At 32.5% G+C, this 13,208-nt stretch overlaps 1 protein-coding gene across 1 annotated transcript in view; it reads right to left on the bottom strand.

The window, feature by feature from the left end:
• The window catches only part of LOC107716602 (FERM and PDZ domain-containing protein 4-like), a 60,853-nt gene that overhangs the window by 25,698 nt on the left and 21,947 nt on the right, over positions 1 to 13,208 (bottom strand). Inside the window, exon 2 of the mRNA XM_016523099.1 lies at positions 7,342 to 7,461. Within this exon, the coding sequence (XP_016378585.1) occupies positions 7,342 to 7,461 (120 nt within the window). The remainder of the gene's footprint in view (positions 1 to 7,341; positions 7,462 to 13,208) is intronic.

The following is a 13,208-nucleotide window of genomic DNA, read 5'->3' on the forward strand; positions in this document are numbered from 1 at the left end:
TTTGCATTGAACTTTCAGCGTCGTAACTTTGCAGATATCGTTTATGCTCAAACAGCAACATTGCACGCTAACTAACGTTAAAAAAGTGAAATCTCAATCAACCACCCCTTTAAAACTAAGAGGAAGTACCAGTCGAAAGTTTGGAATAATAAGGATGTTTTTTAAAAAGAAGTTTCTTCTGCTCACCAAGGCTGCATTTATTTGATAAAAAATAAAAAAATATATATAATTAAAAAACCTGAAATCTAAGATTAAAAGGTAAAATGCAATAGAAATGCATCCATGCAATGAAAACTAAAACCAAAATATTCATTGCTGCAACTGACTAAAATGAATCTGAAATTCAAAGTAGCCTATTAAAACATTATGAAAACTATTAAAAACTTGTTGAATGGGCAGTTGATCAACTCAAAGCAGATGTCTTGTTGTTTCTACCTGTTTGACGGTGTGAATAAAGTGAAGTGAAGTGACATGTGGCCAAGTATGGTGACCCATACTCGGAATTAGTGCTCTGCATTTATCCCATCCAAAGTGCACACACACACCGTGAACACACACCCGGAGCAGTGGGCAGCCATTTTTTGCTGAGAGACTCTCTAACCATTAGGCCACGACTTCCCCCCGAATAGAGCACAAATGATCTGTGATGATGATGATTATTATTGGTGATTTCACTGACTGTCGTTTTACTGTCGCCACAGCGCCAGGGCCCAAACCCTCCATCTGCTGTAGGTGAACCAAAAACAACTGATAGCAGCTCTCAGTGATATGTGTCGGGTCCCCGCTATAATAGCAGCAACATTCACAAATGTTTACAGAACAAGCGGGAACCCAGTGTGCCTGTAGCTTGCCTTGCCTTGCCTATTTGATGCAGCGATGATTCAGGTCATTATTCTGTCTTATTCAACTGACTCATCTGAAACATTCACAAGACAAAAGACACACAAATCACACGTCCCCCCGCAAACGACAGCCGAAAAGAGTATAGCCGTCACAACTAAATGCCAAACCAAACATGCAAAACTCAATCTGAATGCTGCTGCTGCTGCTGCTAAGAGACTATTTTATTAACCGGCATTTCTCCAAGATAACCGGCAGAGAGCAAATCTGATCAGGCGCGAGTGGTTTGATAATTGCGTTACGTGAATTATTCCGGTCAAAAGCTCCAGCTAAATGCGTCTGGTTAATGGAGTCTCTGTGAAGGTGGACATTACAGCATCTCATCTTACCTGACCAATCAAATTAACCAGGTGAGGTGACTGCGAGACGCTCTTACAGCTCTTCGAGCCGTCTATCGCCTACATAACCAGCACCTTAACTCAAATAAAAGCTCATCTGAAACGCTCTACATAAGCAGCGATCCTGTGCATTACAGGAACAGACTGAAGCACACATGAAACCTGATGCATAATTGATTTCAATGCAGTTATTGTTAGTTAGAGCCAAGTTAGTTAGAGTTACACTTTACTTAAAGCCTTTATATATAATGCATTATAAAAGTATTTTAATGCATTAGCATTGTATGATATCATGAATAATTGTAAACACAGTTATAATACTTATCTATTCATTGTTACTCTTTTAGAAAGTATAATGCATTAAAACACATAGCAAACAACTGATTTGCAAATATTACAATGCATTTTAGCTTTGGTTACAATTATGAAAAGATGCATTATAATGTACATTATGAATACTTTTATAATGCATTATCCATGAAGACTTTAAGTAAAGTGTTACACAAAACTCGTTAATATAACTTTTTAATATAAAGGGCCAAAAATCAAACTTGATTGATATGATACTTGATTCAAATATTTAAAAATGTAAATAATTAAAGAAAAATTACATTTAAATAAAATGTTCTTCCAAAAAAAAGTAAACAAAAATATAAATATGCTTCAAAGGCATTTGTTTTTTCCCCTCTCTTCTTGTAATATGGTACGGTGGGTTAATTGATCATGGGTTAAAAGTAAATAATGCATTATATCCAAATATATTATATTAAAATCAATCAAATTTAACATTTGACAAATAATTAAAAACATTTAAATACATTTTTAAAATGTTTGAATTATGTTTTAAATTAAATTTACTTATATTGTTTTTTAAATTCCAATGCAAACATAAAAACAAAAATAAATAAATAAATAAAATACAACAAAAATATAAATATGCTTCAATGGCATGCTTTTTCATATTTTCCCCCTCATCTTGTAATATGGATCAAACTTGATTATCATGCATGGGTCAAAAGTACATGCTGCACTGCATCCAACTACATTTTATTAAAATTTATTACATTTTTAACATTTTCAAATAATCAAATACAAATTTTAAATGTTTATTTTTTTCTTATTAAATGTACTTCTATTGTTTTTTTCACATTTCAATAAATAAATAAATAAATAAACAAACAAATAATAAGCAAGTTTTTTTCATATTTTTCCCTTCTTTTGCAATATGGCATGGTGGACCAAAAATCAAACTTGACTGATCATGGAACAAAAGTAAATGCTGCATTATGTCCTTCTATCTCATATTAAAATTTATTAAACTAACATTTTCAAATTTTTTATTTTATTTTAAAATCTTTGTTATGTTTTAAATTATATTCACATATTTTAACAAATATACCTATACATTTCAATGCAAAAATAAACAAAAAATACGGCATGCTGGACCAAACCAAAGGTCATCAGGTCAACTCTGGCCTGCGGCTCCTGGTTTTGGCATCTCTATACACCTTTCTGAGTATTGATGCATTTATACGCTGCCAACACAGGCAGCCTACAAGGTTTTGGAGTGAAGCCCGTGTGTCTCTTATGTAAACTGTGGTGTGTTTATTTGATTGGGACTGTGGTGTTAAATGATAGCAGAAACCCAATGCACAGCCATTTCATTTCCATTTTCCGACTCCGACACCTCGAACGGGATTTGAAAAATGTCCTACTTAACAAAGACTCCAGAATACGTAAGCGCTCTAATTTCTCTCTAATTATAAATGGTCCGCTGCACTAATAGAGAAGGATTGCAAGATTTAAAGGAGGCGCTGATCTGATCTCTCTTGTTACAAAACACTAGAAACAAAGGCCAGAATCAGCAGATCATCTCAGTATAAAGGAAATTAGATTCTGACAAGCAGAACGGCATATTTTGCTTTGTTTTCTGAGTTATATATGTGAAACAAAGAAGGACTCAAACTCTGGCCAGATGGCTTAAATAATAAAAAATAATTGGGTGTAGGATTCAATTTTCACTCAAAAATTTCTAGTAATTTCACCATAATTGCAAAGAAATGCCAAATGACATGACATTTTGAGCTGGAAAGACTTTTCTTGTAAAACATTCAATAATGTTTATTTACAACTTGGAAAAATCATTTTTTACAATGTCTGTGAGTCAGACGGTCTCTTCCGATCTATGTTGGTGGTTTTTGGCAAGAAAAACCTGCAATGAATACCAGATTTAATGGCAAATGTCTAATATCCGATTAAGGAGACGCATTTTTAATCAAATGCATGTCTCAGAAATCCTGCTTACAAACAGAGAAAGCACCGGACGGTCGGCTGCTGTGATTTGTGTCCACGTGACACAGGCGGCGCTCACACGAATCCTCAGCTCACCCATACGCTGTCTGTCAGCACAGACTCCCAGCGACACGCTGCAGATCATTCAGCGCTCAGTGCTGCTCACAGCTCAGACCACAAACACTCTTCAGAAGTCACTCGTCTCGTCCACCGCCAATCACAGATCAAGCCTCTGAAAGCCCCGGGCACAAACACTTCTGCTCAACAGCAGATTTGTTCATTTTCTTTATTTTGAAAGATGTTGCTTCTATTTTAAGACTAAGAGCAAACAGCGATTCGACCAATCACAGCACGACTGAGAGAAAGAAAACATGCTGCTTTGAACAGCAACACAGCATCATATTTAGCAGTGAAAAACTGGGCTTTCTTGAAGGATTGTCCACTTTATTCAGACTAAAATCACTTGCATGCTCAACGTATCATAACTATGATGTGTTGGCACATTCTCAGTAAACTGGCGCACCTCAAAAAGGCCCACAAACATGTCTGATCATCTGTGTATTACCAAACATCAACCAAATGCAAGCAAAACTCAAAGATTCAAGTGCATGTGAATGTTCCTGTTTTGAAATTGTTTTCATGTAAAAATGTAAAAAAAGCAATTACTTTTGTTTCCCATCAGCCCCTGAAAATGTTAAAAATAAAATAGTTATAGTTAACTAAACCATAAAAACTATTTTTGGTACTTGAAATAATTTTTTAAAAATAATAATAATAATAATTAGTTTATTGTTTATTTTCAGTAAATTTTTTATTTCAGTTTTAGTTAAAGTTAAATAATAAAAAAAAATAATAATAAAAATTACAAAAATACAACAAAATTACTAAAACAACTAAAATGAAAACGGAAAATGCAAAATTAAAATCAATCAAAAAAAAGAGACTTTAATAGTATTTCAATGATACTAAAATAGCACTTGTGCAAGATTAGCTTGTAGGCTTATTAGGATTGTTTAACATATACCTTTTTACATAATAAAAATATTTATTTTTTATACTGAAGCCCTAAAAAGTACACTTAAACCATGCTTAAAATGCCTAAACATGACTGCATTAAATAATGAAATATCAAAAACTATTTTAGCATCTATATGTATCATCAAACATGGACCAAATGTAATAAAAATTCAGAGCACCGGGTATGAGTTTATTCCTACTGTGAAATCAAAAATGGTTTTCATTTTTACAACAAAAAATAAATAAATATTTTACAAAAAGCATATTTATTTGCTAGTTTCTTTAGCTTGAAATGATAAAACAATAGATAAAAAAATTAAGACAAAGTGTTGTGAATTGAACTTGTGATACTTTGTGTGTAATGCATTGACATTTTTAAGTGAGACTTTTATCCACATACTTTTGCAGCCACTGTATAATTTTTTTATATATATAAAATTAAATGCTAAACAGCACTGCATTGATTATCATAGTAAGTAATACAGCACTAGTATTCATTTGCGGCAGGCATTACATAGGCAACAAATACATTAATCAAACGTTGTGCAACTAAACTGTCAGATTCAGCCACGCTAGTGCCCTTAATAGTGCGCCACCCTAACATTTTCAACGTTTCCTGGAAGCATCACATGCCGCAGTGAGCAAACACAAACCTGGCGTATATCCGATGAATATTTCACAAACTGTAACTTCTTAAATGCTTTGAGTCAACATCAAGAAAAGACTTCCATAAGTACGTGAAAGCATAAATTATTACACACCCGAGTATGAAGCTGCATCTCAGCCAAGGAAGAGACAGACCCGACGGGAAGCTCCTGCTCACAATATCCCACATCCGATGTGCATGTGCCCAACGCTGTGTTCGATTCTTACATAAGTCGCCTGGCCATAGACCCTCATGTGTGACAAACCCCGCCCTCTGTTGACGAGGCGGCTAATTAGAAATCAACAAAAATAAGCCGCTTTCACAGCAACATGAGGACCAGAGGAACATGTGATGCACACTGGGTGTTCATACAGGACACAGTCTTGTGTTGAACGCAAAACTAATGTCCAAAATAATCATATAGATCATATAATAATATAGTATAGATACATATTATTAACACATATTATAGATAATGACTAACCTCAGGATGCTCCAGTCACTCGAAAACATAAACAAAACATTTATATTGGATAAAATATTGTTTTACTACTAAAATCTCAACATGAAAATTACAGCATTGCCTATATGAAATATATAAATAAAAGATACAAAAAAAAACGTATTCTTATTGTTAACTACATCTGAAATAAAATTAAACAAATATTAGATGAAACTTAAATGAAAACTAAAAATGTTGCCTTGGTAACTGAGATAAAAAAGTGCTAAAATTACTCAAATTAAAACTGAAATAAAAATAAAAGTTGTATATAAACATATAAAAAACACTAATAAAAATCACAAAGCACATAAAATTACTAAAACTTAAAAACCAAAATAAAAAAAAAATGAAAATTTAAAAATAAAAGCCGAATGAAAATATAAATGAACATTATAATAGTATATAAATAATACTAACATAACACTGACTTTACAATAATGTCACATTTGTTAACATTAGTTAATGCATTAGCTAACATGAACTAACAATGCACAATATATTACAGAAAATTGTTAATGTTAGTTAATAAAAATACAATTGTCATGCTAGTTCACAAAAAAATGAACTAAGATTAATCAATATTGTATTTAGTAATACTGTATTTAATAAATATTGAAGTAGTTAATTGCAAGTTCACTACTCAGTTCAACTTATCAAATGAGTCCTTATCATAAAGTATTACCCAAAAATTATACATAAAATAATAATAATAATAATAATAATAATAATAAACCAAATATAAACTTTAAGTATAAACAATTATAATGTAAAATGTTCACATTATATACGGGAGTATCAACCCTGTAGTACTGACCAAAAAATAAAATTAAAATAAATAAACTTTACATATAAACAATTATAATGTGAAAATTTCACAATATATACTACATGTGGAGTATCAACCCTGTACTACTGACCAAAAAAAATATATATATATAAATAAATAATAAAATTAATTAATTAATAAGTAATTATACTACTACTACTAATAATAATAATAATAAAGTTTTGTTTGTTACCACACAGTGACTTTTGAATGTCCGTCAGTAGAGAAAGATGCAATTAGTCCAGAAAAAGATGTAGTTGAATCATCTACCAGCAGGGGTTAACTGGATCAAACTAACCTGTCAAACCTTGGCCTACACAATGGCCAAAGACGTCTATCTAGTGCATGTGAACACAGACCAGCAAGTTCAATACTTGCACCCAAAACAAGTATTTTTAGAAGCATATGTAATAAGCTCATGTTCCCATAGACAGAAAAGAGCCAAAGCGAGTCCTTCTCACTCCAAAGGAAGCAGCTGTGGACTCACGTGTTGCTCTTAGTCTCCTCAGATCTCATTTATCTCATGTCAGTAAAGCAGAAAGAAAAAAGCAGCATTAGTATCTTATACCGGTTCGTCACTTCAGAAGCCTGACGTGCGTTTCTGCATGCAAATGCACTGCGTGAAGCTTTGCTCGAGTCTTAAGCAGATCAAAGCCGATGTCGCTCTCAAACCCGCGCGGAGTCACCGTGTGCAGTGCGGCGAGGAGGATGGAATCAGTATTCGGGACGCGCGGATGGAGGGAACGTGGCGGGTTACGCCAGGAAGCGTCAACAGTCAAACATCTGCATCGGGAGGAAGGCTGAATGCAAACACACTTACTTGACGTAGTAGTCGCGGGCCTCTCTAGAGGACGACATCTCCCAGCCATTGGAGGGTCCCTGTGTGGATGGCCAACTCCCGGCGGCCGGCGGAGGACAGCATGAGGACTTGGTCCTGTGACTGCAAGAAAAACACAAGACGACAGCGGTCAGGAGTCAGAGACGCTGTAAGGAGCAGAAACCGTGTTTAGACTGCGCTTTACAATAGTGTCATTCTTCAGTTCAATTCAGTTCAATAACCGTCAATGTTTTAAAATTCAATTATGAAACAGATTCAGTTCAGATGTAAAGCAGCTCAATAGAAAATGTCATTATTCAGCTTAATTCAGTTCAAAAGCTGATTCAGTTCAGTTAAATAACGGTGTCAATGTTGCAAAATTCAATTATGAAATGAATTTACAATAGCGTAATTCTTCAGCTCAATTCAGTTAAATAACTGTGTCAACGTGTCAACTGTATTCAGCTTAATTCAGTTCAAAAGCTGATTCAGTTCAGTTAAATAATGGTGTCAATGTTGCAAAATTCAATTATGAAATGAATTTACAATAGCGTAATTCTTCAGCTCAATTCAGTTAAATAACTGTGTCAACGTGTCAACTGTATTCAGCTTAATTCAGTTCAAAAGCTGATTCAGTTCAGTTAAATAACGGTGTCAATGTTGCAAAATTCAATTATAAAAAAAATTATTCAGTTTTAAAGCAACTCTACAGAAAATTTCATTATTCAGTTTAAATCAGTTCAAAAGCTGATTCAGTTCAGTTCAATAACGGTGTCAATGTTGCAAAATTCAATTATGAAATGAATTCACATTAGCGTCATTCTTCAGCTCAATTCAGTTCAATAACTGTGTCAAGGCTGCAAAATTAAATTATGAAACAGATTCAATTCAGTTGTAAAGCAGCTTTACAGAAAATGTCATTATTCGGCTTAATTCAGTTCGAAAGCTGATTCAGTTCAGTTCAATAACGGTGTCAATGTTGCAAAATTCAGTTATGAAATGAATTCACAATAGCGTCCTTCTTCAGCTCAATTCAGTTCAATAACTGTGTCAATGTTGCACAATTCAATTATGAAATGAATTCACATTAGCGTCATTCTTCAGCTCAGTTCAGTTCAATAACTGTGTCAAGGCTGCAAAATTTAATTATGAAACAGATTCAATTCAGTTGTAAAGCAGCTCTACAGAAAATGTAATTATTCAGCTTAATTCAGTTCAAAAGCTGATTCAGTTCAGTTCAATAACAGTCAAATGTTGCAAAATTCAGTTATGAAACGAATTCACAATAGTGTCATTCTTCAGCTTAATTCAGTTCAATAATTGTGTCAATGCTGCAAAATTCAATTATAAAACCAATTCAATTCCGTTTTAAAGCAGCTGTACAGAAAATATCATTATTCAGCTTAATTCAGTTCAAAAGCTGATTCAGTTCAGTTCAATAATGGTGTCAATGTTGCAAAATTCAATTATGAAATAAATTCACAATAGTGTCATTCTTCAGCTCAATTTAGTTCAATAACTGTCAATGCTGCAAAATTCAATTATAAAACAAATTCAATTCAGTTTTAAATTATTATTATTCACCTTAATGAATTCAATTAAAAATGTATTCAGTTCAGTTCAAGAAATAGTGTCAATGTTGTAAAAATTCAATCAATTATGAAACAAATTCACAATAGTGTCATTATTCAGCTCAATTCAGTTCAAAATCAGTGTTCATGTTGCAAAGTTCAATTCAGTTTCAGGTCTACAGAAGACAATGGTCATTATTCAGCTAAAGTTAGTTTTAGTTCAATGTTGAGTACATTCAGTTCAGTAACTGTGTAAAGTTCATCAATTATGAAACAAGTTCAATTTCAACTGTAAAGCAGCTTTGAAAAAGACAATAGTGTCATTATTCAGATCAATTCAGTTCAGTAACCTTTAACCCCAAAGTGATTCATCATAATGTGTTACAGGAATTGACCATTTTCATTTACACATGAACATCTCATGACTCAATGTTTTCAGTGTCCTTTGAAAATGAATTAAGGCAGCCATGAATATTTATATTGTAATTTTACAGTTGTGCTGTAAAATAAAATTGTTTATTATTTTACTTTTCTTAAACACTGTATTTATTTTACACTGAAATATTAGTAATAGTAAAATAGTAATATTTCATGTTTCATGTTTTATTTAGTAGTAGTATTAACAATAATACAATTATTTTATAGCTTGTTATTGTTGATAATTTATTTATATTTTATAAATCCTAAATAAACTTTGCATTAAAAAAAGCAAGATATATCTAATTATTGCTGAATCTATTTACTTTTAAATACTGAATGTGAACTATAATAGCACAAACAGTATATGGAGTTATTAGTCGTAGACTGTGAGCGTCTTTCTCCTCTCTAAAGCGGCAGAATATCAACCGCTAACAGCCTGGACTTCATTTGTGACAGTGATTTAATTATATTATGTAATGCAATCATGCAAGCCTCAAGATTGTCATGCTTCAGTCTTGTACGCTAAGAGCCGTGAAATTTATCTAATGCTGAACTGCTGGCAGATTCCTTAGAAAGCCTGATATCCGGTGGGCTGTTTGATCAAAGCAGTGTCAGCCTGAGCTTCACCATTATATAACAGATCAGGGAACGCACACATGACTCACTGTATTAGTGTGAAGCTCAAGGGCGAAATTTACACTAAAGTGCAGCAAAGATAGTTACAGAATCCAAACACCCACCCAAAGTCAAACAGAAATATAGATGATGATACACTCAAGCAAAGCTGCTCCTAACAATAAAAGCACTGGCCACATGTTTTAAGCCTTTAAAATTCAATAAAAAATTATATATAGAATTTTTATTCATTAATACTGATACAATTTCAGTTTTATTTTTTATTACTTATCAATGTAATGTATTAATAGGGATGGGCATTTTTCAAAAAGTACGTTTAAAGGAGTAGTTAACTTCCAGAATAAACATTTCCTGATAATTTATTCACCCCCATGTCATCCAAGATGTTCACGTCTGTCTTTCTTCAGTCGCAAAGAAATTAAGGTTTTTGAGGAAAACATTCCAGGATTTTTCTTCATATAATGGACTTCAATGGTGCTCAACGGGTTGAAGGGCCAAATCGCAGTTTCAGAGCAGCTTCAAAGAGCTCTACACGATCCCAGCCGAGGAATAAGGCTCTTATCTAGCCAAACCATCGCTCATTTTCTAAAAAAAAAAAATAATTTATATTTTTAATGCTCGTCGTGCACTAGCTAGACTTCACGCATGACGTAATCACTTTGGAAAGGTCATGCGGAAGCACCGACCCAGTGTTTACAAAGCCAACGTGCAAGTCAAATGCCCTTTACAAAAAAAGGTCTGCGATTTGGACCTTCAACCCGTTGAGCACTATTGAAGTCCATTATATGGAGAAAAATCCTGGAATGTTTTCCTCAAAAACCTTCATTTCTTTGCGACTGAAGAAAGAAAGACATGAACATCTTGGATGACATGGGGGTGAGCAAATTATCAGGAAATTTTTCAGAAAATAAAATTATAAGGAGAATGACGTTATTTTTTAATAATCAAGTTTTTGACACCATTTCTGAAAAAGCTTATGATTAGGCATTAAACACAACCATGTTCTACAGCAACGTTACGTCATATCTCAAGGTTTTCTTTTAGTTGAAAACGTGTGTAAACAAAAAATAAATATATATATATATATATATAAAGAACAAAAGCATTCAAGCTCAAGCATGTTTATCGTGTTTATGTTGTTTCAAGATCATTTATTAAGATAATTTTAATCAAAGTAATTCCAAACATTCTGTGATCAAATACAATCAACTTGTTAACTCGTTCCACAGTTCATTTAGTTATAAGTGACTTTGTGCTTAGGATTTATCATGGATTCCCTGCATTTACTGCCAGCAAAGCAAAACATAGTAAAATTCGAATAGTGTTTTTATTTTTCAAATAATAATTACATATTGAATATTCGACTATTAGTGCATACCCCTATGTATTAATGTAATTTTTGATGTAATTTTTATCAATGTTGATACATTTTTAATTTTATATATGATTACTTAATTAAAATAATTATTAATAATTTAATTAATTATACAATAAATAAAATAATTCAATAATAAATAAATAAGAGCAAATGCATATACACTGAATATCATCAAAAAGCTGAACAGTACCGTATCAACCAGCAAGGTAATATCACAATTGTATCAATTTTAGTTTTATATTTTTATTGCTTATTAATGTAATGTATTAATGTAATTTTTATCAATCAAGTATATATTATTAATCATATTTACAATATATATATATACTGTATATATATGCACCTTGCTTATTAGTATTTTACGTTCTCTGATAATGAATAAATAAATCAATCAATCAATCAGAGCAAATACATATACACTGAATATAATCAAAAGGCTGAAAAATATCAACCATATTTTTCCCAGTAAGGTTATATCATCCAGACCTACTTCTCAAAGAAAAAAGAAAAAAAAAAAAACTGAAAGCAATTTTGTTTTAAATTGATTTTATATAATGATATCAGACAAAAACAGCAGGATGCAGACAGGAATATGATCTTAAATGAGCTGCAGTCTGTCAGAGAAGAAACCAAGTAACTGAATTACAGTAATACAATTCAAAGGCTTAAAATGCCATCAAAGACGTCTTCCTCAACTGATGCGTGCATTCAAGAGGAAAAACTTCCGGCCGTCTGAACCTCCTCACAGTGACAGGATGAACGACAAAATGCACTTTTCTGACTCATAACGAGGTTCTTTGCATTTATTATTTAAACACGCCTCCTGTAAGAAGCAACTGTACTGTGATTATGTGCACTAGTTATGCAAAAAAACACTGAAAACTCACAAACTGATTCTTAATAAATTAACATTCAACCTACTGTTTTCTCAATATAGTCCTATATGCAGCAAAGTGTGTGTGTGCATATGTGTGTTTTTAATATATTAATAAAATATATATTGCATAAAATATATGCAATATATTTTAATACAATTTATTAAATTATTATAAATATCATAAAATTAAATAATATAATAATGTATATGATTCCTTGTAGATTATAGATGCCATTTCTTCTAATAAAAATTTATTTTAAAGAGTTGCCCGTGGCAACATTTCACTTATGCACAATATTATTCTGAAAGCGAAATTCTGCAGCAAAAAAGCAGAGGCAGCTAAATGTGGAATGGATTTAAACATACTAAAAGATTATGAAGCTGAGAACAAGACAGTCTTACTGGAGCTGAAAGCATTATCATCAATTAAGCCAAAAATCATACCATTTTATCTTTTATTTAAACAACTGCAGAAATCCTGCAATAAACAACTATAACGAGGTAAAACAAATAAACGAGCATGCAAGGCTTGGGTTTATGTAAACTGGAGATGTTTTAATGCGAGTCCTAAAGGTACAGATTCTGGATCTCACAGTCTGACCTGAACTCCAGCAGTCCCTGTGAAGCCTATTTTTAGGACCATTTAGGACCAAAACATTTCTGCTGATTTGCAAAAAAGGCCTAATGTTACCGGATTTGATGATGCAGAGTTCAAAAATATCACACAAAAAGTATGTGTGTATCAGTTTTAATGCACTTCTCAAAATAAAGCAGTCAAATGTCAAAAGTTTTGGTTTTAATGACAAAAAGTAGCATTCAAAATTAACAATTTACAAAGGAGTGGAAAAATGTTCAAATACTCAATTTAATGTCAAAGAACTTAGCATAAACACAAGTGTATAAACTAGATAATGTTTGTCAAGGCAAACTTTGATGTTAAGTAAGGATAGATAGATGGATGGATGGATGGATGGATGGATGGATGGAT

The sequence above is a fragment of the Sinocyclocheilus rhinocerous genome, unplaced genomic scaffold, assembly GCF_001515625.1.
Source record: "Sinocyclocheilus rhinocerous isolate Xijiao unplaced genomic scaffold, SAMN03320098_v1.1 scaffold4165, whole genome shotgun sequence".
Taxonomy (NCBI): Eukaryota; Metazoa; Chordata; class Actinopteri; order Cypriniformes; family Cyprinidae; genus Sinocyclocheilus; species Sinocyclocheilus rhinocerous.